Source organism: Lonchura striata, chromosome 37 (assembly GCF_050655825.1).
Source record: "Lonchura striata isolate lonStrDom1 chromosome 37, ASM5065582v1, whole genome shotgun sequence".
NCBI lineage: Eukaryota > Metazoa > Chordata > Aves > Passeriformes > Estrildidae > Lonchura > Lonchura striata.
In genome coordinates this window covers 14,829,312-14,853,107 of record NC_140739.1, presented here as the reverse complement: position 1 = coordinate 14,853,107, position 23,796 = coordinate 14,829,312, and the positions used below count along the sequence as shown (strand labels likewise).

At 54.6% G+C, this 23,796-nt stretch overlaps 3 protein-coding genes across 8 annotated transcripts in view; 1 reads left to right on the top strand and 2 right to left on the bottom strand.

Annotated features, from left to right (window-relative positions):
• LOC110472932 (palmitoyl thioesterase CPT1C) overlaps positions 1 to 18,033 on the bottom strand; it is a 39,660-nt gene extending 21,627 nt beyond the window's left edge. For 4 of the 6 annotated variants that reach the window (XM_085565796.1, XM_085565797.1, XM_085565799.1 and 1 more), the window contains exons 1-7: positions 10,534 to 10,680; positions 8,890 to 9,027; positions 7,074 to 7,195; positions 5,805 to 5,967; positions 4,478 to 4,579; positions 2,763 to 2,900; positions 1,324 to 1,401 (exon numbers count right to left, since the gene is read on the bottom strand). In XM_085565796.1, the coding sequence (XP_085421922.1) occupies positions 1,324 to 1,401; positions 2,763 to 2,900; positions 4,478 to 4,579; positions 5,805 to 5,967; positions 7,074 to 7,195; positions 8,890 to 9,027 (741 nt within the window). In that variant the 5' untranslated portion in view covers positions 10,534 to 10,680. Of the gene's footprint in view, positions 1 to 1,323; positions 1,402 to 2,762; positions 2,901 to 4,477; positions 4,580 to 5,804; positions 5,968 to 7,073; positions 7,547 to 8,889; positions 9,031 to 10,533; positions 10,681 to 17,828 lie in introns of those variants that run through there. The other 2 variants (XM_085565795.1, XM_085565798.1) reach the window with 2 other exon arrangements.
• Positions 16,666 to 20,053, bottom strand: LOC146763976 (uncharacterized). The gene is made up of 4 exons (XM_085565721.1): positions 19,959 to 20,053; positions 19,670 to 19,788; positions 16,846 to 17,756; positions 16,666 to 16,805 (listed from the first exon to the last, which is right to left on the bottom strand). The coding sequence occupies exons 1-4, from the start codon at positions 20,051 to 20,053 to the stop codon at positions 16,785 to 16,787; spliced, it is 1,146 nt and encodes a 381-aa protein (XP_085421847.1). The 3' UTR covers positions 16,666 to 16,784.
• RPL28 (ribosomal protein L28) lies at positions 19,858 to 22,948 on the top strand. The gene is made up of 5 exons (XM_021552366.4): positions 19,858 to 19,889; positions 20,047 to 20,132; positions 21,144 to 21,267; positions 22,263 to 22,381; positions 22,829 to 22,948. Exons 2-5 carry the CDS (start codon positions 20,052 to 20,054, stop codon positions 22,916 to 22,918), a joined length of 414 nt encoding a protein of 137 aa, XP_021408041.1. The 5' UTR covers positions 19,858 to 19,889; positions 20,047 to 20,051; the 3' UTR covers positions 22,919 to 22,948.
• Positions 22,949 to 23,796: the final 848 nt, after the last annotated feature.

Below are 23,796 nucleotides of genomic sequence, written 5' to 3'. Positions count from 1 at the left end.
CGCCCCAAAATCAGAATCCAAAATTTGGGGAGCGCCCCAAAATCAGAATCCAAAATTTGGGGGGTCAGACCCTCACCCACCCCCCAAAACGTGAATTTTGGGGGGCAAAACCTCCAAAAATCCTAAAAATGGTGGGGAAACCCATTAAGAGTGATGGGGAAGGAACCCCAAAATGTCCTGGGGGCACCCCAAAAGCAGAACTCCAAAATTTGGGGGGAACCCCTAAATCAGAATCCAAAATTTGGGGGGTCAGACCCTCAAAACCTCCAAAAACTTCAAATTTGAGGGGGCAAAACTCCCAAAAATCCTAAAAATGGAGGTAAATCCACTAAGAGTGATGGGGAAGGAACCCCAAAATGTCCTGGGGGGCACCCCAAAATCAGAACCCCAAAATTTGGGGGGAACCCCTAAATCAGAATCCAAAATTTGGGGGGTCAGACCCTCAAAACCTCCAAAAACTTCAAATTTGAGGGGCAAAACTCCCAAAAATCCTAAAAATTTTTTTTTTTTTGGGGGGGGAGTTGCAGATTTTGGGTTTTTTTGGGGGGGGAATTGCAGATTTTGGGGTTTTTGGGGGTTTTTTTTGGGGGGGAGTTGCAAATTTTGGGGTTTTGGGGGTTTTTTTGGGGCAGGGTTGCAGATTTTGGGGTTTTTTTGGGGGCAGGGTTGCAGATTTTGGGTTTTTTGGGGATTTTTTTGGGGGGGAGTTGCAGATTTGGGGTTTTTTGGGGGGGTCTCAGATTTTGGAGTTTTTGGAAATTTTTGGGGGGGATCGCAGATTTTGGAGTTTTTAGAGGTTTTTTTTTTTCAGGGTTGCAGATTTTGGGGTTTCGGGGTGTTTTTTTCAGGTAGAGTTGCAGATTTTGGGATTTTTTGGGGTGGGTCTCAGACTTTGGGTTTTTTGGGGGGGGGTCTCAGATTTTGGAGTTTATGGAATTTTTTTGGGGGGATCGCAGATTTTGGAGTTTTTAGAGTTGTTGGTTTTTTTTCCAGGGTTGCAGATTTTGGGGTTTTGGGGATTTTTTGGGGGGGGAGTCGCAGATTTGGGGTTTTTTGGGGGGGTGTCCCAGATTTTGGAGTTTATGGAATTTTTTCGGGGGGGGGGTCTCAGATTTTGGAGTTTTTAAGGTTTTCTTTTTTCCAGGGTTGCAGATTTTGGGGATTTTTCTGGGGGAGATTTGCAGATTTTGGGGATTTTTCTGGGGGAGATTTGCAGATTTTGGGATTTTTTTGGGGGAGATTTGCAGATTTTGGGGATTTTTCTGGGGGAGATTTGCAGATTTTGGGATTTTTTTGGGGGGTCCCCAATTTCGGGGGGCTCACCATGAGGTAGTAGCTGCCCGTGCTGGGGAGGGGTCCCCGAGCCCCCAGGTGCAGCTGCTCCTCCCACAGCTCGCTCAGCTGGGGGGGGAAAAAAAACAAAATTTGGGACCCCAAAATTCACCTGGGACACCCCAAAAATGACAGAACCACCCAAAAAATTCCCCCAAACTCCCCAAAACCCACCCGAGACCCCCCAAATTCCTTCCAGGACCCCCCCAAAATCCACCCAGGACCCCCCAAAATCCCCGTAGTGGCCCCTAAATCCCCCCCAGGACCCCCCATATCCCCCCCAGGGACCCCCCAAAATCCCCCCAAATCCCCCCAGGACCCCCCAAATCCCCCCAAGACCCCCCAAATCCACCCCAAACCCCCCAAAACCCCCCCAGGACCCCCCAAAAATCACCCAAACCCCTCCCACGACGCCCCAAATCCCCCCCACAACCTCCCAAACCACCCCAGGACCCCCCAAACCCCCCTCAGGACCCCCAAAATCCCCCCCAGGACCCCCCTAAATCCCTCCAGGACCCCCCAAAATCCCCCAAAACCCCTCCAGAACCCCCCTAAATCCCCCCAAACCCCCCCAGGACCCCCCAAACCCCCCCAGGACCCTCCAAAAATCACCCAAACCCCTCCCACGACGCCCCAAATCCCCCCCACAACCTCCCAAACCACCCCAGGACCCCCCCAAATCCCCCCAGGACCCCCCAAAAATCACCCAACCCCCCCCAAAATCCCCCCAGGACGCCCCAGGACCCCTCAAGACCCCCCAAATCCCCCCCAGGACCCCCCAAAATCCCCCCAAACCCCCCCAGGACCCCCCAAACCCCTCCCAGGACCCCCCAAATCCCCCCCAGGACCCCCCCAAATCCCCCCCAGGACCCCCCAAATCCCCCCAGAACCCCCCAAATCCCCCCCAAATCCCCCCAGGACCCCCCAAAATCCCCCCAGGACCCCCCAAATCCCCTCAAATCCCCCCAGGACCCCCCAAAATCCCCCCCAGGACCCCCCAAATCCCCCCAGAACCCCCCAAATCCCCCCCAAATCCCCCCAGGACCCCCCAAATCCCCCCCAGGACCCCCCAAAATCCCCCCAGAACCCCCCAAATCCCCTCAAATCCCCCCAGGACCCCCCAAATCCCCCCCAGGACCCCCCAAATCCCCCCCAGGACCCCCCAAATCCCCCCCAGGACCCCCCAAATCCCCTCAAATCCCCCCAGGACCCCCCAAATCCCCCCCAGGACCCCCCAAACCCCCCCCAGGACCCCCCAAAACCCCCCCAAATCCCCCCCAAATCCCCCTAAACCCCTCCCAGGACCCCCCAAATCCCCCCCAAATCCCCCCCAGGACCCCCAAAATCCCCCCAGGACCCCCCAAACCCCCCCCAGGACCCCCCAAATCCCCCTCAGGACCCCCCAAAATCCCCCCAGGACCCCTCCTCACGTAGCTGGGCAGGGCCCAGCCCCGCAGGCGCAGCCACCGCTGGATTTGGGGGCCGGGACCCCCCAAAAAGCTCCGGGCGAGGGGGGGGAGCCCCTCCCCGACCCCCCCCGGGTCCAGGGTCTGCAGCGACTCCACGGCCTGGGGGGACAGGGCGGGCAGGGACCCCAAAACCACCCAAAAAACCCCAAAAAACGACCCCGAAAAACCACAAATAAATCCCAAAATAACCACCAGAAAAAGAAAAAAAAAGAAAAAAAAAAGAAAAAAAAAGAAAAAAAAAAGAAAAAAAAAGAACAAAAAAAGAAAAAAAAAGAAAAAAAAAGAAGAAAAAAAGAAACCCCCGCCAAAAAAAAGGAAAATTCTAAAAAAACCCAAAATAAACCCCAAAAAACCCCCCAAGAAACCCCCAACAAAAAAAAAATAAACCAAAAACACCCAAAAAACCCCAAAAAACGACCCTGAAAAACCACAAATAAATCCCAAAATAACCACCAGAAAAAGAAAGAAAAAGAAAAAAAAAAAGAAAAGAAAAAAAAAAGAAAAAAAAGAAGAAAAAAAGAAACCCCCGCCAAAAAAAAGGAAAATTCTAAAAAAAACCCAAAATAAACCCCAAAAAACCCCCCAAGAAACCCCCCCAACAAAATAAAAAACAAACCAAAACCACCCGAAAAACCCCAAAAAACGACCCCGAAAAACCACAAATAAATCCCAAAATAACCACCAGAAAAAGAAAAAAAATTAAACCCCCACCCAAAAAAATAAACAAAAAAACAAAATTCTAAAAAAACTCAAAATAAACCCCAAAAAACCACCCAAGAAACCCACCTAAAAAAAAAAAAAAAAAAAAAACAAACCCCAAAACCCCCAAAAATCTCTCCAGGACCCCCCAAAACTCCCCCAGGACCCCCCAAAACCCCTCCAAGACCCCCAAAATCCACCCAGGACCCCCCAAATCCTCCCCAGAACCCTGAAAAACTTGTCCAGGACCCCCAGACCACCCCCAGGACCCCCCAAAACCCCTCCAAAATCCCCCAAACCACCCCCGGTACCCCCCAAATCCCCCCGGGACCCCCCCAAGACCCCCCAAATTCCATCCAGGACCCCCCAAATTCCATCCAGGACCCCCCAAAATCCCTCCAGGACCCCTCTAAATCCCTCCAGGACCCCCCAAAATCCCTCCAGGACGCCCCCAAGTCCCTCCAGGACGCCCCAAATCCCCCAAAATCCCCCCAAATCCCTCCAGGACCCCTCTAAATCCTTCCAGGACGCCCCCAAGTCCCTCCAGGACGCCCAAAATCCCCCCAAATCCCCCAAATCCCCCCCAAAATCCCCCCAAATGCCCCCAAAATCCCCCCAAAATCCCCCCCAAAATCCCCCCAAAATCCCCCCAAATCCCCCCAAAATCCCCCAAAATCCCCCAAATCCCCCCCAAAATCCCCCAAAATCCCCCAAATCCCCCCCAAATCCCCCCATATCCCCCCAAATCCCCCAAAATCCCCAAACCCCCCAAAACCCCCCAAAATCCCCCCAAATCCCCCCAAATCCCCCCAAATCCCCCCCAAATCCCCCCAAAATCCCCCCAAAACCCCCCAAATCCCCCCAAAATCCCCCCAAATCCCCCCCAAATCCCCCCAAATCCCCCCAAAATCCCCCAAAAATCCCCCCAAAATCCCCCCAAAATCCCCCAAAATCCCCCAAAATCCCCAAATCCGCACCTGCCGCACGGTCTCGGCCAGGGCCGGCAGCGGCAGCGCCGGCAGCGCCCCCTGGAGGCTGCGGAGCCCCGGGCGGCGCCCCGCGAACATCCGGACCAGGGCCTGGGGAGCCCCAAAAACGGCCGAAATGAGCCCAAAAACAACCCCCAAATAACACCAGAAACACACCGAAATAGTAATAAAATAATCCCAAAAACACACCCAAAATAACAGCACAGACAGCCCAAAAACAACCCCAAAATAACAGCAAAAACAGCCGAAATCAGCCCAAAAACAGCCCCAAAATAGCAACAAAAACACACCCAAATAATAATAAAATAATCCCAAAAACACACCCAAAGTAACAGCAAAGACAGCCCAAAAAAAACCCCAAAATAACAGCAAAAACAGCCCAAAAACACCCCCAAAATAATAGCAAAAACACACCAAAATAATCCCAAAATAATCCCAAAAACACCCCCAAAATAACAGGAAAAGCAGCTGAAATTACCCCAAAAACACCCCCAAAATAATCCCAAAATTGCCCCAAAATAATCCCAAAATTCCCCCAAACCCCCCCAGGGACCCCCAAAATCCCCCCAGTGACCCCCAAACCCCCCCCAGGACCCCCAAAATCCCCTCAGGGACCCCAAATCCCCCCCAGTGACCCCCAAAATCCCCTCAGGGACCCCAAATCCCCCCCAGGACTCCCCAAATCCCCCCCAGTGACCCCCAAAATCCCCCCAGGGACCCCCAAACCCCCCCCAGGACCCCCAAAATCCCCTCAGGGACCCCAAATCCCCCCCAGGACTCCCCAAATCCCCCCCAGTGACCCCCAAATCCCCCCCAGTGACCCCCCAAATCCCCCCCAGTGACCCCCCAAACCCCCCCCAGGACCCCCAAAATCCCCCCAGTGACCCCCAAACCCCCCCCAGGACCCCCAAAATCCCTCCAGTGACCCCCCAAACCCCCCCCCAGGACCCCCAAAATCCCCCCAGTGACCCCCCAAATCCCCCCCGGGGACCCCCAAACCCCACGAAGGAACCCCCAAACCCCGCAGGGACCCCCAAATCCCCCCCAGAGACCCCCCCAAATCCCCCCAGGGACCCCCCAAATCCCCCCCAGGACCCCCAAATCCCCCCCAGGACCCCCAAAATCCCCCCAGTGACCCCCCAAACCCCCCCCAGGACCCCCAAACCCCCCCAGGACCCCCAAAATCCCTCCAGTGACCCCCCAAATCCCCCCCAGGGACCCCCAAATCCCCCCCAGGGACCCCCAAATCCCCCCAGTGACCCCCCAAAATCCCCCCAGTGACCCCCCAAAATCCCCCCCAGGGACCCCCACCTACCACCCAGATGCGGGGGGGGGGTCCGGGCCCGGCCAGGACCCCCCCGGTGCCCCCCAGGAGCAAACGCAGCCCCAGGCGCAGGATCAGCCCCAGCAGCAGCCAGAGCCCCGAGGAGAAGAGCAGCAGGGCCAGGGGGTCCCGCAGCCCCCCCGGAATCAGGGGGCTGGAAACGGGGTCAGGGACCCCAAAAATGGAACCAGGGACCCCAAAAACCCCAAAAACCCACCCCAGAATCCCCAAAAACCCCAAAAATCCATCCCAAAACCCCAAAAATCCAGCCCAAAATCCACCCCGGGAGAGGAGAAGAGCAGCAGGGCCAGGGGGTCCCGCAGCCCCCCCGGAATCAGGGGGCTGGAAATGGGGTGAGGCACCCCAAAAATGGAACCAGGGACCCAAAAAATGGAACCAGGGACCCCAAAAATGGAACCAGGGACCCCAAAAACCCCAAAAACCCACCCCAGAATCCACAAAAACCCCAAAAATCCATCCCAAAATCCACCCCGGGAGAGGAGAAGAGCAGCAGGGCCAGGGGGTCCCGCAGCCCCCCCGGAATCAGGGGGCTGGAAATGGGGTGAGGCACCCCAAAAATGGAACCAGGGACCCAAAAAATGGAACCAGGGACCCCAAAAATGGAACCAGGGACCCCAAAAACCCCAAAAATCCACCCCAAAACTCCCAAAAATCCATCCCAAAATCCACCCTGGGAGAGGAGAAGAGCAGCAGGGCCAGGGGGTCCCGCAGCCCCCCCGGAATCAGGGGGCTGGAAATGGGGTGAGGCACCCCAAAAATGCACCCAGGGACCCCAAAAATGGAACCAGGGACCCCAAAAATGGAACCAGGGACCCCAAAAACCCCCAAAATCCACCCCAAAACTCCCAAAAATCCATCCCAAAATCCACCCCAGGAGAGGAGAAGAGCAGCAGGGCCAGGGGGTCCCGCAGCCCCCCCGGAATCAGGGGGCTGGAAATGGGGTGAGGCACCCCAAAAATGGAACCAGGGACCCCAAAAATGGAACCAGGGACCCCAAAAACCCCCAAAATCCACCCAGGGACCCAAAAAATCCACCCTGGGACCCCAAAAATCCCTCCCCGAGACCCCCAAAAACCCCCAAAAGCCACTTTGGGACCCCCCAAAAATCCACCCCAAAAAAACCCCCCAAGACCCCAAAATCCCACCCGATCACCCCCAATTTTGGTGCCCACCCCCCCCACTCCAGGAATTTGGGGAATGTTGGGGTGCCCCCTCCCCAAATTTGGGGGTCCCCCTTACCTGTGGGGCAGCCCCCGGGCCAGGGCCCCCACCAGCCCCAGGGAGGGGTCGAGTCCGGCGGCCTCGCAGACCCCCACGGCCCCCCCCAAAAACAGCCAGGTCCGGGGTCCCGCGGGGTGAGTCTGGAACCCCAAAATATCCCATCGGCACCCCAAAATCCCATCGGACCCCAAAATCCATCCTGAGATCCCAAAAACCCCCAAAATCCACCCCAAAAAACCCCAAAATCACCAAAATCCAACCCAAAAATCACCAAAATCCACCCCCAAAAACAGGCAGGTCCGGGGTCCCGCGGGGTGAGTCTGGAACCCCAAAATATCCCATCGGCACCCCAAAATCCCATCGGACCCCAAAATCCATCCTGAGATCCCAAAAACCCCCAAAATCCACCCAAAAAAAACCCCAAAATCCACCCCAAAAATCAGCAAAATCCACCCCAAAAACAGCCAGGTCCGGGGTCCCGCGGGGTGAGTCTGGAACCCCAAAATTGCATCAGCACCCCAAAATCGTATCGGCACCCCAAAATCCATCCTGAGATCCCAAAAATCCCCCAAATCCACCCCAAAACCCCCAAAATCCACCCCAAAAAAACCCCAAAAAACCCCAAAACCCCCAAAATCCACCCCAAAAAACCCCCAAAATCACCAAAATCCAGCCCAAAAAACCCCCAAAACCCCCAAAATCCACCCCAAAAAACATCAAAATCCACCCCAAAAAACCCCCCAAAACCCCAAAAATCCATCCCGGGACCCCCAAAAATCCACCCCGAGTCCCAAAAATCACCAAAATCCCCCCAAAACCAGCCCAAATTTGGGGGTCCTGGACCCATTTCCAGCTGCCCCCTCCCCAATTTCAGGCTCCTCCACGCCGCTTTGGGGGTCTCCTCCCCAATTTCGGGGTCCCCCTCCCCAATTTTGAGGTCCTATTCCCCAATTTTGGGGTCCCCTCCCCAATTTCGGGGTCCCCCTCCCCAATTTCGGGCTCCCCCTCCCCAATTTCGGGGTCCCCTCCCCAATTTCGGGGTCCCCTCCCCAATTTCGGGGTCCCATACCCCAATTTCAGCCTCCCCCTCCCCAATTTCAGCCTCCCCCTCCCCAATTTCGAGGTCCCCTCCCCAATTTCGAGGTCCCCTCCCCAATTTTGGGGTCCCCTCCCCAATTTCGGGGTCCCCTCCCCAATTTCAGGGTCCCATACCCCAATTTCAGGCTCCCCCTCCCCAATTTCAGCCTCCCCCTCCCCAATTTCGAGGTCCCCTCCCCAATTTCGGGGTCCCCCTCCCCAATTTCAGGTCTCCTCCCTAATTTCGGAGTCCCCCTCCCCAATTTCGGGGTCCCATACCCCAATTTCGGGCTCCCCCTCCCCAATTTCGGGGTCCCATACCCCAATTTCGGGCTCCCCCTCCCCAATTTCGGGGTCCCATACCCCAATTTCAGCCTCCCCCTCCCCAATTTCGGGGTCCCCTCCCCAATTTCAGGGTCCCATACCCCAATTTCAGGCTCCCCCTCCCCAATTTCAGCATCCCATACCCCAATTTCAGCCTCCCCCTCCCCAATTTCGGGGTCCCCTCCCCAAATTTCGGGGTCCCCTCCCCAATTTCAGGGTCCCATACCCCAATTTCGGGGTCCCCCTCCCCAATTTCGGGGTCCCCTCCCCAAATTTCGGGGTGCGTACCCCAATTTCAGCCTCCCCCTCCCCAATTTCGGGGTCCCCTCCCCAAATTTCGGGGTCCCCTCCCCAATTTCGGCGTCCCATACCCCAATTTCAGGCTCCCCCTCCCCAATTTCGGGGTCCCCTCCCCAAATTTCGGGGTGCGTACCCCAAATCCGCGCAGGCGCCGCCGGCCCGAGCTCAGCACCCCCCGGCTCAGGTGTCGCAGCGGCCCCGGGCCCGGGGGGGACCCCCCCGGAGCCCCCAGGGACCCCCCGAAAACGCCGACCACGGCCGCCTCCGCCATCTGGGGGGGACCCCAAAAATGAGCACCCCCAAATCTGGGGGGACACCCCGAATTTCAGCCCCGAAATCCAGCCCGAACCCCAAAATTCACCCCAAAATCCATTGGGGAACACAAATCCATTGGGGACTCAAAATTCACCCCAAAAATCCATTGGGGACACCCCAAATCCAGCCCAAAATCCTTTTGGAACCCCAAAATCTATCGGGGACCCCAAATCTGGGGGGACACCCCGAATTCCAGCCCCGAAATCCAGCCTGAATCCCAAAATTCACCCCAAAATCCATTGGGGACCTCAAATCCATCAAGGGCCCCCAAATTCACCCCAAAATTCACCCCAAAATCCACTGGGACACCCCCAAATCCACCCGGAACCCCGAATTCCACCCCCAAATCCACCGGGAACCCTCAAATCCATCGGGACCCCCAAATTCCACCCCCAAAATCCATCGGGGACCTCCTAAAACCATCGGGACCCCCCAAATTCCAACCCAAAATCCATCGGGAATGTTCAATATCCATCAGGACCCCCCAAATCCACCGGGACCCCCAAATTCCACCCTCAAATCCATCAGGACCCCCCCAAATCCACCGGGATCCCCTAAATTCCACCCCCAAATCCACCGGGACCCCCTAAAACCAACCCTAAATCCACCCAGGACCCCCCAAATCCATCGGGACCCCCAAATTCCACCCCCAAATCCACCCGGGACCACCCAAATCCATCGGGACCCCCAAATTCCACCCTCAAATCCATCAGGACCCCCCCAAATCCACCGGGACCCCCAAATTCCACCCTCAAATCCACCCGGGACCACCCAAATCCATTGGGACCCCCCAAATTCCACCCCAAAATATAGTCGGGACCCCCAAATTCCACCCAAATCCATCGGGACCCCCAAATTCCACCCCAAAATATACCAGGGACCCCCCAAATTCCGCCCAAAATCCACCGGGACCCCAAATTCCACCCCCAAACCCACCTGGGACCCCCCCAATCCATCGGGACCCCCCAAATTCCCCCCCAAATCCACCGGGACCCCCAAATTCCCCCCCAAACCCACCCGGGACCCCCCAAATCCATCGGGACCCCCAAATTCCACCCCAAATCCACCGGGAGCCCCCCAAATTCCACCCAAAATCCATCGGGACCCCCAAATTCCACCCCCAAACCCACCCGGGACCCCCCAAATCCACCGGGACCCCCAAATTCCACCCCCAAACCCACCCGGGACCCCCCAAATCCATCGGGACCCCCAAACCCACCCGGGACCCCCCTAGGAAATCGAGGCCCCCCCAAATCCCATCCCTCCCCCACCCCAAAACCTTCCCCTCCCCCCCCCAAAACCTTCCCCTCCCCCCCCCAAAGGATGCTCTGCCCCTCCCCCACCCCAGCCCCGGGGGGGGGGGGATCGATCCGCCCCTCCCCCACCCCACCAGGGTCGATTTTTGGGGGGGGTTGGGGGAGGGACCCCCCCAGCCCCTCCCCCCTCCCCTCCCCCCCCTCACCTTGGAGCTGCCGCCGGATCAAACCATTCCCCTCCCGGGGGGGGGAGCACCCCGAGGATTTTGGGGGGGGGGGGCGGTCCGCGGTGCGATGGGGAGGGGTCACCCCAATTTTGGGGGGTTTTTTTGGGGGGGCTCCGGGAGTCTGGGGGTCCCCCCGAGGCCGAGGATGCGGAGGAGGAGGAGGAGGGAGCGACCCCTCCCCCTGCCCCTCCCCCCGGCCCTCCCCCACCAGGGGCGGGGCCAGCGAGGGGAACCCCCCCCCCAAAAAAAAAAACCACCAAAACCACCAGGGGACCCCCCCAAAAAATCTGGGATACGCCCCAAAATTTGTGGGAACACCCTAAAATTAACGGGGACCACGCTCATTTTAGGGAATCCCCCAAAATTTATGGGAGCACCCCAAAATTTATGGGAGTCCCCAAAAATTCATGGGAGCACTCTAAAATTAACGGGGGACCCCCCTCCCAAAATTAATGGGGAGCCCCCCCGAATTTATGGAGACCGCCCCCAAATTTATGGGAATCTCCTAAAATTAATGGGAATCCCCCAAAATTAATGGGAATCCTCCAAAATTAATGGGGACGTCCCAAATTTATGGAGGCCACCCCAAAATTTATGGGAATCCTCCCAAATTGATGGGGACACCCTAAAATTAATGGGGACACCCCAAAATTAGTGGGAACACCCTAAAATTAATGGGGATCACCCATAATTAATGGGGACCCCTCCCAAAATTAATGGGAACGCCCTGAAGTTAATGGGGACCCCCTAAATTTATGGGAATCCCCCCTAATTAATAGGGACACCCTAAAATTAATGGGGAATTCCCCCAAATTTATGGAGGCCACCCAAAATTTTACGGGAGCCCCCCCCCCCAAAAGTGAGGGGAGCCCCAAAAGGCGCGGCCCAAATTTGGGGGGAGGGTCGGGGGGGCACTGGGGGGACATTTTGGGGGGACATTGGGGACATTTTGAGGGGACATTGGGGACACTGGGGGGACATTGGGGACACTGGGGGACATTTGGGGTCACTGGGGGGCATTGGGGGGGACATTGGGGACATTTGGGGTCACTGGGGGGCATTGGGGGACATTTTGGGGGGGATTGGGGACATTGGGGACACTGGGGGGACATTTTGGGGGGACATTGGGGACACTGGGGGGACATTGGGGGTCACTGGGGGGCATTGGGGGACATTTTTGGGGGGATTGGGGACACTGGGGGACATTCTGGGGGGGATTTTGGGGACATTGGGGGGACATTTGGGGGGACATTGGGGGGCATTGGGGACATTTGGGGACATTGGGGGGCATTGAGGACATTGGGGGACATTTTGGGGGGACATTTGGGGTCACTGGGGGGACATTTTGGGGGTACATTGGGGGCACTGGGGGGGCACTGGGGACATTTGGGGACATTTTGGGGGGACATTGGGGGGACATTTTGGGGGGGATTAGGGACACTGGGGGGGCACTGGGGGGCATTGGGGACATTTTAGGGGGACATTGGGGACACTGGGGGGACATTTTGGGGGGACATTTGGGGACACTGGGGGACATTGGGGGGCATTGAGGACATTGGGGACATTGGGGGACATTTGGGGGCACTGGGGACATTTGGGGACATTTTTGGGGGGATTGGGGACACTGGGGGGACATTGGGGGGGCATTGGGGACACTGGGGGACATTTGGGGTCACTGGGGGGCATTGGGGGACATTTTGGGGGCGATTGGGGGCACTGGGGGGCACTGGGGACATTTTGGGGGGACATTTGGGGACACTGGGGGGGACATTTTGGGGGTACATTGGGGGCACTGGGGGGCACTGGGGGGCATTGGGGGACATTTTGGGGGGACATTGGGGACACTGGGGGACATTTGGGGTCACCGGGGGGACATTGGGCACATTGGGGGGACATTAGGGGGCACTGGGGGTGACACCAGGGTGTCCCCAAGGTGGGTGACACTGGGGGTGACACTGGGGGTGACACCGGGGTGTCCCCAAGGTGGGTGACACCGGGGGTGACACTGGGGTGTCCCCAAGGTGGGTGACACCGTGGGTGACACCGGGGTGTCCCCATGGGTGGGTGACACCGGGGGTGACATCGGGGTGTCCCCAAGGGGGGTGACACCGGGGTGTCCCCATGGGTGGTGACACCGGAGGTGACACCGGGGTGTCCCCATGGGTGGGTGACACCGGGGGTGACATCGGGGTGTCCCCAAGGTGGGTGACACCAGGGGTGACACCGGGGGTGACACCGGGGTGTCCCCATGGTGGGTGACACCGGGGGTGACACTGGGGTGTCCCCACGGGGGGTGACACCAGGGGTGACACCAGGGTGTCCCCAAGGGTGGGTGACACGGGGGGTGACATCGGGGTGTCCCCAAGGTGGGTGACACGGGGGGTGACACCGGGGTGTCCCCACGGGGGGTGACACCGGGGTGTCCCCATGGGTGGGTGACACCGGGGGTGACACCGGGGTGTCCCCATGGGTGGGTGACACCGCGGGTGACACCGGGGTGTCCCCAGGGGTGGGTGACACCGGGGGTGACACCAGGGTGTCCCCAAGGGTGGGTGACACGGGGGGTGACACCGGGGGTGACACTGGGGGTGACACCGGGGTGTCCCCACGGGGGGTCCCGCCGCGGGTGCCGCCGCCCGCCCCCCCCCATCCCCCGCACCGGGGCGGTGACAGTGACACCGGTACCGGGGTTGGGAGAGGGCGGGGGGCGCGGGGGGGACCGACCCCCAAATCGGGACCCCCCGACCGGGACCCCCAAACCGGGATCCCAAATCGGGACCCCCCCACCGGGACCCCCAAATCGGGACCCCCAAATCGGGACCCCAAATCGGGACCCCCAAACTGGGACCCCAAACTGGGACCCCCAAATCGGGACCCCAAATCGGGACCCCAAACTGGGACCCCACACTGGGACCCCAAATCGGGACCCCCAAATCGGGACCCCAAACTGGGACCCCCAAATCGGGACCCCAAATCGGGACCCCAAACTGGGACCCCAAACTGGGACCCCCAAATCGGGACCCCAAACTGGGACCCCAAACTGGGACCCCAAACTGGGACCCCCAAATCGGGACCCCAAACTGGGACCCCCCGACCGGGACCCCAAATCGGGACCCCAAATCGGGACCCCCAAATCGGGACCCCCAAATCGGGACCCCAAACTGGGACCCCCAAATCGGGACCCCCAAATCGGGACCCCAAACCGGGACCCCAAACTGGGACCCCAAACTGGGACCCCCCGACCGGGACCCCAAATCGAGACCCTGAACACCCCAAAATCCCCAAACTGGGACCCCAAATCGGGACCCCAAACTGGGACCCCCGACCGGGACCCCAAACTGGGACTCCGGACACCCCAAATCTGGACCCTGAACACCCCAAAACTTGGACCCCAACATCCCCAAGCCGGGACCCCAAACTGAGACCCCCAAACCCCTCAGACACCCCCAAACTGGGACCCCAAACACCCCCAAACTGGGACCCCCAAACCCCTCAGACACCCCCAAACTGGGACCCCAAACACTCCCAAACTGGGACCCCCAAACCCCTCAGACACCCCCAAACTGGGACCCCAAACACTCCCAAACTGGGACCCCCAAACCCCTCAGACACCCCCAAACTGGGACCCCAAACACTCCCAAATCGGACCTAAAATTGGGACCCCAAACACCCCAAATTGGGACTCCAAACACCCTTAAACACCCCAAAATCGGGACCCCAAACACCCCCAAATCGGGACTCCAAAAACCCTTAAACACCCCAAAATCGGGACCCCAAACACCCCCAAAATTGGGACCCCAAATACCCCTAAACACCCCAAAATCGGGACCCCAAACACCCCCAAAATTGGGACCCCAAAAACCCTTAAACACCCCAAAATCGGGACCCCAAACACCCCAAAATCGGGACCCCAAACCCCCCCAAATCGGGACCCCCAAATCCCTCTAAACCCCCCCTAATCACGACCCCAAACCCCCCCAAATCGGGACCCCCAAACCCCCCCCCAAATCCCCAAATTCCCTCAGCCCCCCCCCCCAAATCAGGGCCCCTAAATCCCCCCAAATCAAGATCCCAGATCCCCCCAAAAACCCAAATCCCCCCAAATCAAGACCCCAAATCCCCCCAAAAACCCAAATCCCCCCAAAAACCCAAATCCCCCCAAAAACAACCTGGACCTCCCCCAAACCCAGGGCGGGGGGGGTGGGATCCCATTCTTTTTTTTTGGGGGGGTGAGTATTCTCACTTTTTGGGGTTCCAAATTTTGGGGGGTTTCTCATTTTTGGTGTCCCAAATTTGGGGTTTTTCTCGTTTTTGCAGTTCCAAATTTTGGGGTTTTCTCATTTTTGGTGTCCCAGATTTTGGATTTTTTCCTCATTTTTGAGGTTCCGTATTTTTGGGGTTTTCTCATTTTTGGTGTCCCAAATTTTGGGCTTTTCTCATTTTTGGTGTCCCAGATTTTGGATTTTTTCTCATTTTTGGTGTCCCAAATTTTGGGGTTTTCTCATTTTTGGTGTCCCAGATTTTGGATTTTTTCTCATTTTTGGTGTCCCAAATTTTGGGCTTTTCTCATTTTTGGTGTCCCAAATTTTGGGGTTTTCTCATTTTTGGTGTCCCAGATTTTGGATTTTTTCTCATTTTTGGTGTCCCAAATTTTGGGGTTTTCTCATTTTTGGTGTCCCAAATTTTGGGCTTTTCTCATTTTTGGTGTCCCAGGTTTTGGATTTTTTATCATTTTTAAGGTTCCCTATTTTTGGGTTTTTCTCATTTTTGTGTCCCAAATTTTGGGTTTTTCTCGTTTTTGCGGTTCCAAATTTTGGGGTTTTCCCATTTTTGGTGTCCCAAATTTTGGGGTTTTCCCATTTTTGGTGTCCCAAATTTTGGGCTTTTCTCATTTTTGGTGTCCCAAATTTTGGGGTTTTCTCATTTTTGGTGTCCCAAATTTTGGATTTTTTCTCATTTTTGGTGTCCCAAATTTTGGGGTTTTCCCATTTTTGGTGTCCCAAATTTTGGGGTTTTTTCATTTTCGGGGTCCCCTCTCACCTGGTCCCATAAATGCTGTTTTTTTTCCCCCCAACCCCGGCAGTTTTTAAGGTCTCACCCCTCCCCCCCCATTTCCTGCACCCCAAAAACAACAGGAAGGGTGGGGGGGAGGGGCCAGGTTCCCACGGGACCCCCCCACCCACCTGGGGGGGGGAAGGGCATCCGGTTCTCACGGGCCCAGTACAAACCAGTATAAACCAGTATAACTAAATACAGCCTGGTATAACCTGGATTAAATCAGTATAACCCAGTCTAAACCAGTATAACCCAGTACAAACCAGTATAGCACAGTAGAACCCCAAATATAACCCCAAATAACCCAGTATAAACCAGTATAAACCAGTATAACTAAATACAACCTAGTATAGCCCAGTCTAAACCAGTATAACCCAGTACAAACCAGTATAGCGCAGTACAACCCCAAATAACCCAGTATAAACCAGTATAAACCAGTATAACTAAATACAACCTGGTATAACCTGGAATAAAACAGTATACCCCAGTCTAAACCAGTATAACCCAGTACAAACCAGTATAGCCCAGTAGAACCCCAAATATAACCCCAAATAACCCAGTACAAACCAGTATAAACCAGTATAACTAAATACAACCTGGTATAACCTGGATTAAACCAGTATAGCCCAGTCTAAACCAGTATAACCCAGTCTAAACCAGTATAGCGCAGTACAACCCCAAATATAACCCCAAATAACCCAGTATAAACCAGTATAAACCAGTATAACTAAATACAACCTGGTATAACCTGGATTAAACCAGTATAGCCCAGTCTAAACCAGTATAACCCAGTATAAACCAGTATAGCGCAGTACAACCCCAAATATAACCCCAAATAACCCAGTATAAACCAGTATAAACCAGTATAAACCAGTATAAACCAGTATAACTAAATACAACCTGGTATAACCTGGGTTAAATCAGTATAACGCAGTCTAAACCAGTATAACCCAGTACAAACCAGTATAGCCCAGTAGAACCCCAAATATAACCCCAAATTACCCCAGTATAAACCAGTATAAACCAGTATAACTAAATACAACCTGGTATAACCTGGAATAAAACAGTATAGCCCAGTCTAAACCAGTATAACCCAGTACAAACCAGTATAGCGCAGTACAACCCCAAATATAACGCCAAATTACTCCAGTACAAACCAGTATAAACCAGTATAACTAAATACAACCTGGTATAACCTGGATTAAATCAGTATAACCCAGGCTAGACCAGTATAACCCCAAACATAACCCAAAATAACCCAGTAGAAACCAGTATACCCCAGTACAAACCAGTATAGCCGAGTACAAACCAGTACAACCCAGTACAACCCCAAATTGCCCAGTACAAACCAGTACAAACCAGTATAACCCCAAATCGCCCAGTACAAACCAGTATAACCCCAAATAGAACCCCAAATAGCCCAGTACAACCCAATATAACCCGAAATAACCCAGTACAAACCACTACAGCCCAGTACAAACCAGTACAACCCAGTACAACCCAGTACAACCCCAAATCGCCCAGTACAAACCAGTACAAACCAGTATAACCCCAAATATAACCCCAAATAACCCAGTACAACCCAATATAACCCGAAATAACCCAGTACAAACCACTACAGCCCAGTACAAACCAGTACAACCCAGTACAACCCAGTACAACCCCAAATCGCCCAGTACAAACCAGTACAAACCAGTATAACCCCAAATATAACCCCAAATAGCCCAGTACAACCCAATATAACCCGAAATAACCCAGTACAAACCAGTACAAACCAGTACAACCCCAAATCGCCCAGTACAAACCAGTATAACCCCAAATTGCCCAGTACAAACCAGTACAACCCAATATAACCCGAAATAACCCAGTACAAACCAGTATAGCCCAGTACAAACCAGTACAAACCAGTACAACCCAGTACAACCCCAAATCGCCCAGTACAAACCAGTACAAACCAGTACAACCCCAAATCGCCCAGTACAAACCAGTATAACCCCAAATAGAACCCCAAATAGCCCAGTACAACCCAATATAACCCGAAATAACCCAGTACAAACCAGTACAACCCAATACAACCCCAAACCGCCCAGTACAAACCAGTAAAACCCAGCGCAGCTCCCAGTACCACCCGATTGTCGTGGGAAAAGCTCACAATCCCCCCATAAACTCCCTGGGAATTGCCCAAATTCCCCCAAAAAACCTCTCAGGTAAAAACTCACCTGCAAGGGCTGCTCCAGGTGGGACCCCTCACGTTTTCCTGCTCTTTTCTCCCCTCACATTTATTTCCCTTCTTCCCCTCACATTTCCCAATCTTTTTTCCCTCACATTTCCTCTCTTTTTTCCTTTAGACTTCCCATTATTTTCCCCCCTCACATTTCCCGCCCTTTTCCCCCCCTCACATTTTCCATATTTTTCCCCTCACATTTCCCACCCTTTTCCCCTCACCTTTCTCACTCTTTTCCCTCATTTTTCCTGCTTTTTCCCCCTCACGTTTCCCATTTTTTCCCCTCACGTTTCCCATCTTTTTCCCCTTCACGTTTCCCGCCCATTTCCCCTCACCTTTCTCACTCTTTCCCCTCATTTTTCCTGCTTTTTCCCCCTCACGTTTCCCATTTTTTTCCCCTTCACATTTCCCACCCATTTCCCCTCATTTCCTGCCCATTTCCCCTCACCTTTCTCACTCTTTTCCCCTCACATTTCCCATTTTTTTCCCCTCATATTTCCCACCCTTTTCTCCCCTCACGTTTCCCACCTTTTTCCCCCTCACATTTCCCATCCTTTTTACCTCACCTTTCTCACTCTTTCCCCTCATTTTTCCTGCTTTTTTCCCCTCACATTTCCCTTTTTTTTCCCCTCACATTCCCACTCATTTCCCCCCTCACATTTCCAACCCATTTCCCCTAATTTCCCACCCGTTTCCCCTCACCTTTCTCACCCTTTTCCCTCATTTTTCCTGCTTTTTCCCCCTCACATTTCCCATATTTTTCCCCTCACGTTTCCCACCCATTTCCCCTCACCTTTCTCACCCTTTCCCCTCATTTTTCCTGCTTTCTTTCCCCTCACATTTCCCACCCTTTCCCCCTCACATTTCCCACCCATTTTTCCTCTTTTCCATATTTTTCCCCTCACATTTCCCACCCTTTTTACCTCACCTTTTTCACCATTTTCCCTCATTTTTCCTGCTTTTTTTCCCCTCACATTTCCCATTTTCCCCCTCACATTTCCAACCCATTTCCCCTCATTTCCCGCCCTTTTTACCTCATATTTTTCACCCTTTTCCTTCATTTTCCCCGCCTTTTCCCCCCTCACATTTCCCATATTTTTCCCCTCACATTCCCACTCATTTTCCCCCTCACATTTCCAACCCATTTCCCCTCATTTCCCTCCCTTTTTACCTCACCTTTTTCACTCTTTTCCCTCATTTTTCCTGCTTTTTTTCCCCCTCACATTTCCCACCCTTTCCCCCCATCACATTTCCCATTTTTCCCCCTCACATTTCCCACCCATTCCCCTCATTTCCCTCCCTTTTCCCCTCACCTTTCTCACCCTTTCCCCTCATTTTCCCCGCCTTTTCCCCCTCACATTTCCCATATTTTTCCCCCTCACATTTCCCACCCATTCCCCTCATTTCCCTCCCTTTTCCCCTCACCTTTCTCACCCTTTCCCCTCATTTTCCCTGCCTTTCCCCCCTCACATTTCCCATATTTTTTCCCCCCCTCACATTTCCCGCCCTTTTCCCCATCACATTTCCCATATTTTTCCCCCTCACATTTCCCACCCATTTCCCCTCATTTCCCTCCCTTTTCCCCTCACCTTTCTCACCCTTTCCCCTCATTTCCCCCGCCTTTCCCCCCTCACATTTCCCATATTTTTTCCCCCCCTCACATTTCCCGCCCTTTTCCCCCCTCCCCTTTTTCCCGCAAACCCCGCGCGGAGCCGAAAGGACCCGAACGCCGCTCCCGGCCGACGGCGGAGATTGCCGAAGCGAGCCGGAAAATCCCGAAAGAACCCGGAAACCCGCGGAGGAATGCCGCGCTTGGCGAACAGCGCCGGAGATTGCCGAAGGGGGGCGGAGATTGCCGAAGAGGGGGCGGAGACTGCCGGAAGTGGGCGGAGATTGCCGAAGAGGGGGCGGAGACTGCCGGAAGTGGGCGGAGACTGCCGAAGAGGGAGCGGAGACTGCCGAAGAGGGGGCGGAGACTGCCGGAAGTGGGCGTGGCTTAGCGAGCCGCCGGAGCTCCCGTCGCTCTTTCCGTTTCCGGCGGCCGCAAGGAGCGGAGGTGCGGCGTGGGGCTCCGGTTTGGGGCGGCCCGCGGGGGCTCGGGGGTGCCCGGGGAGGGCTCGCTAACCCCGGGGAGGCTCTCTGAGGGTGCGGGGGAGCGGGCTGTGAGGCGCGGCGGCGGTGCTGAGGAGGCTCCCCTGGGCTGTCCCCCGCAGGCGCCATGTCGGCCCATTTGCAGTGGATGGTGGTGAGGAACTGCTCCAGTTTCCTGCTGAAGAGGAACAACCAGACCTACAGCACCGTCAGTGCGGGGAGGGGAGCGGGGTTAGGGTCCCTCAAAGCCCAAAAATCGCAAAAAACAAAAAGATTTAAGCACCCGATATATCCCCATTAACACACAAAGGGGGTCCCCCAAACCCTCGGGATTCCACCCCTGTCTCTCTCCCCAGCCTCCTGAGAACCTCCCTGATTTTTGGGGTGCCCTGCGAATTGTCGGGGACACCCCCAGACACTCTCCCAAATCCCCTTTGTAACCTCTCAAATTCCCCTTGGATCCCCCCAAATCCCCTTTGATCCACCCCATAATATTTGAAACCCTCCCAAATCCCCTTTGAACCCCCTCAAATCCCCATTAAACCCCCCCAAATCCCCTTTAAACCCCCCCAAATCCCCATTAAACCCCCCAAATCCCCATTAAACCCCCCCCAAATTCCCTTTGATCCCCCCACCAAATATTTGAAAACCCCCAAATCCCCTCTGAACCCCTCAAATTCTCCTTGGATCCCCCCCAAATCCCCTTTGGATCTCCCCAGATCCCCTTTTGAACACCCCCAAATCAACATTGAACCCCCCCTAAATATTTTAACACCCCCAAATCCCTTTCGTACCCCCTTGGGTCCCCTTTGAACCCCCCAAATCCCCCTTGGATCCCCTCAAATCCCCTTTAAACCCCCCCCCAAATCCTCTCTGAATTCCTCAAATCCCCCTTGAATCCCCCCAAATCCCCTTTAAACACCCCAAATCCCATTTGAACCCCCCTAAACCCCCTTTGATCCCCCCAAATTCCCATTGAATCCCCCCAAAGCCCCTTTGAACCCCCTCAAGTCCTCTTTAAACTCCCCCAAATCTCATTTTAACCCCCCAAATCTCCTTTGAACCCCTCAAAACCCCCTTTAACCCCCCTAAATCCCTACAAAACCCCTGAACAACCCCCCTCAAAATCTCATGACCCCTTCCAAAACCCTTTTCCCCTCTCCAGACCCCCCCCAAAATTTCCAAGCCACCCCAAAACCCTCTCACAAAACCCCCCCAGGAGCCCAACAACCTCAAGGCTCGCAACTCTTTCCGCTACAATGGATTGATCCATCGCAAAACCGTGGGCGTGGAGCCGGCACCGGACGGGAAAGGGATCGTGGTGGTCCTCAAGAAACGTGCAGGTGGGTGAATCCCACCCAATCCCCTCTGAAACCCCCCCAAACCCCCTCTGAACCCCCCTAAATCTCCTTTTGAACCCCCCCAAACCCCGTTTAAACCCCCCAAATTTCCTCCAAACTTCTTAAATCCCCTCTGAACCGCTCAAATCCCCTTTGGAACCCCCCCAAATCCTCTTTAAAGTCCGTTAAATCCCCTTTTGAACCCCTTTAAACACCCCTAAATCTCCTCCGACCTTCTTAAATCCCTTCTGAACCTCTCAAATCCTGTCTGAACCCACCAAATCCCCCTTAAAGCCCCCTAAATCCCCTTTGAACCCCTCAAATCCCCTTTGAACCCCCCTAAATCCTCTTTGAACCCCTCAAATCGCCTTTCAAACCCCTCAAATTCCCTTTTGAACCCCCCCAAATCCCCTCTGAACTCCTCAAATACCCTCTAAAACTCTCAAATCGCCCATGGATTCCCCCCAAATCCCCTTTAAATTCCCCCAAATCCCCTTTAAACCCCTGAAATCCCCTTTTGAACCCCCCCAAATCCCCTTTGAACCCCTCAAATCCCCTTTAAATTCCACCAAATCCCCTTTTAACCCCTCAAATCCCCTTTTGAACCCCCCAAATCCCCTTTGAACCCCTCAAATCCCCTTAAAATTCCCCCAAATCCCCTTTTAACCCCCCAAATCTCCTTTAAATCCCCCCAAATCCCCTTTTAACCCCTCAAATCCCCTTTTGAACCCTCCCAAATCCCCTTTGAATCACCCAAATCTCCTTTAAACCCCTCAAATCCCCTTTTAACCCCCCAAATCCCCTTTGAACCCCCCAAATCCCCTTCTGCCAACTCCTTGAATTCCCCCAAATCACCTTTAAACCCCCCGAATCTTCTTAGAACCCCCCCCAAACCCCCTTTGAACCCCCCAAATCCCCACAACCCGCCTCACTACCCTTTAGCGGAACCCCAAATCTCCTCGGAGCCCCCCCAAAAATCCACTTTTTGTCCCCCCCAGGGCAGCGCAAGCCGGCCTCGTCGTACGTGCGCGTGCGGATCCGCCGCGACGCCCGCGGGTCCCTGCGCAGCCTCCGGCACCTGATCAGCAAGAACAGATACAGGAGGGACCTGCGCATGGTGAGGGGCTCCCAAAATTCGGGGAGAGGGTCCCCAAAATCCGGGGAGGGTCCGCAAAGCTGTGGAGAACCCCAAAAACGCGGCCAGGCTGCGGAATTCGGGCTGGGAAAGCAATTGGGGGGTGGAAAGCCTTATAGGAGGAGGATGCAAAAATTTGGGGGTTACCCCAAAATTTGTGGGTGTGTAATAGAGAGGACACAGAGCTTGACAAGCTGACAGTCCCCAAAATTGGAGTGGGTTCTAAACACCCAAAAATACTGAGGGAATTTAAAATCATCTTGGAGAAGCTTAAAACTCCTGGAGGGAGTTATAGGTCCCCAAAACTGGTTGGGTGGTCCCCAAAAATACACTGGGACTTCAGAGGGATAATTTAGGGTGTGCCCCCCACCATCCCCAGATTTATTTTTTATTTTTGGGGTGTTAAACTGTTAATTTTATCCCCTCCAGGCTGCCCTGCGCCGGGCCAGCGCCATTTTGCGCAGCCAGAAGCCCGTGGTGGTGAGGAAGAAGAGGGTGAGGGCGGCCAAGGCCCCCTGAGCTCCATCAGAAATAAAATGTCTGAGCAGCTTCCAGAGTCTGTGCTTGATTTTGGGGAGGGCGCCGTTGTATCCGTATTTTCACCTTTTCTTACCTGTTTCTCCCCATTTTCCCCTCACCTTTCCCACCCTTTTCCCCTCACATTTTCTGGTACTTTTCCCCCTTTCCACCATCCTTTCCCCCCACATTTTCCAGTCTTTTCCCCCTCACATTTCCCTTTTTCCCCTCAGATTTCCCGCTCTTTTCTCCCCTCACATTTCCCTTTTCTCCCTCATATTTCCCACTCTTTCCCCCCCTCACATTTCCCGCTCTTTTTTCCCCTCACGTTTCCCGCCCTTTTTTCCCCTCACATTTCCCCCATATTTCTCCTTTTATTCCACTCGTTTTCTCCCCTCACATTTCCCTTTTTTCCCCTCACATTTCCCACCTTTTTTCCCCTCACATTTCCTCCATTTTCCAGTTATAATTCCCCCATTTCCCCCCTCACATTTCCCGCCCTTTTCCCCCCTCACATTTCCCCCATTTTCCCCTCATATTTTCCCCATTTCCCCTCATATTTTCCCCATTTTCCCCTCATATTTTCCCCATTTCCCCCTCACATTTCCCCCATTTTCCCCTCATATTTTCCCCATTTTCCCCTCACATTTCCCCCTTCCATTCCCCATTCCCCCTCCCTCTCCACCACCCCCAACCCAACCTGTTGCATCACCACCCACTCAGGTAAATTTTTTATTATCATCATCACTATAATTCTCACCCCATACAATTAAGTTTGTTTTTTTTTTCCGGGGGTCTCACCCGTGCCCCATTTCCCTCTCACATTTCCCGCCTTTCCCCCCCCTCACAATTCCCCCATTTTCCCCCTCACAATTCCCCCA

Coding starts and splice junctions, on each gene's coding strand:
- RPL28 (XM_021552366.4), top strand. CDS start 20,052: ATGTCGGCCCATTTGCAGTGGATGGTGGTGAGGAACTGCTCCAGTTTC. Junction 21,268..22,262: donor GGTCCTCAAGAAACGTGCAG/GTGGGTGAATCC, acceptor TGTCCCCCCCAG/GGCAGCGCAAGCCGGCCTCG. Junction 22,382..22,828: donor ACAGGAGGGACCTGCGCATG/GTGAGGGGCTCC, acceptor TATCCCCTCCAG/GCTGCCCTGCGCCGGGCCAG.
- LOC146763976 (XM_085565721.1), bottom strand. CDS start 20,053: ATGGCGCCTGCGGGGGACAGCCCAGGGGAGCCTCCTCAGCACCGCCGC. Junction 17,757..19,669: donor GCAATCTCCGCCCCCCTTCG/GCAATCTCCGGC, acceptor GGGGATTGTGAG/CTTTTCCCACGACAATCGGG. Junction 16,806..16,845: donor TATTTTGGGTTATGTTTGGG/GTTATACTGGTC, acceptor GATTTAATCCAG/GTTATACCAGGTTGTATTTA.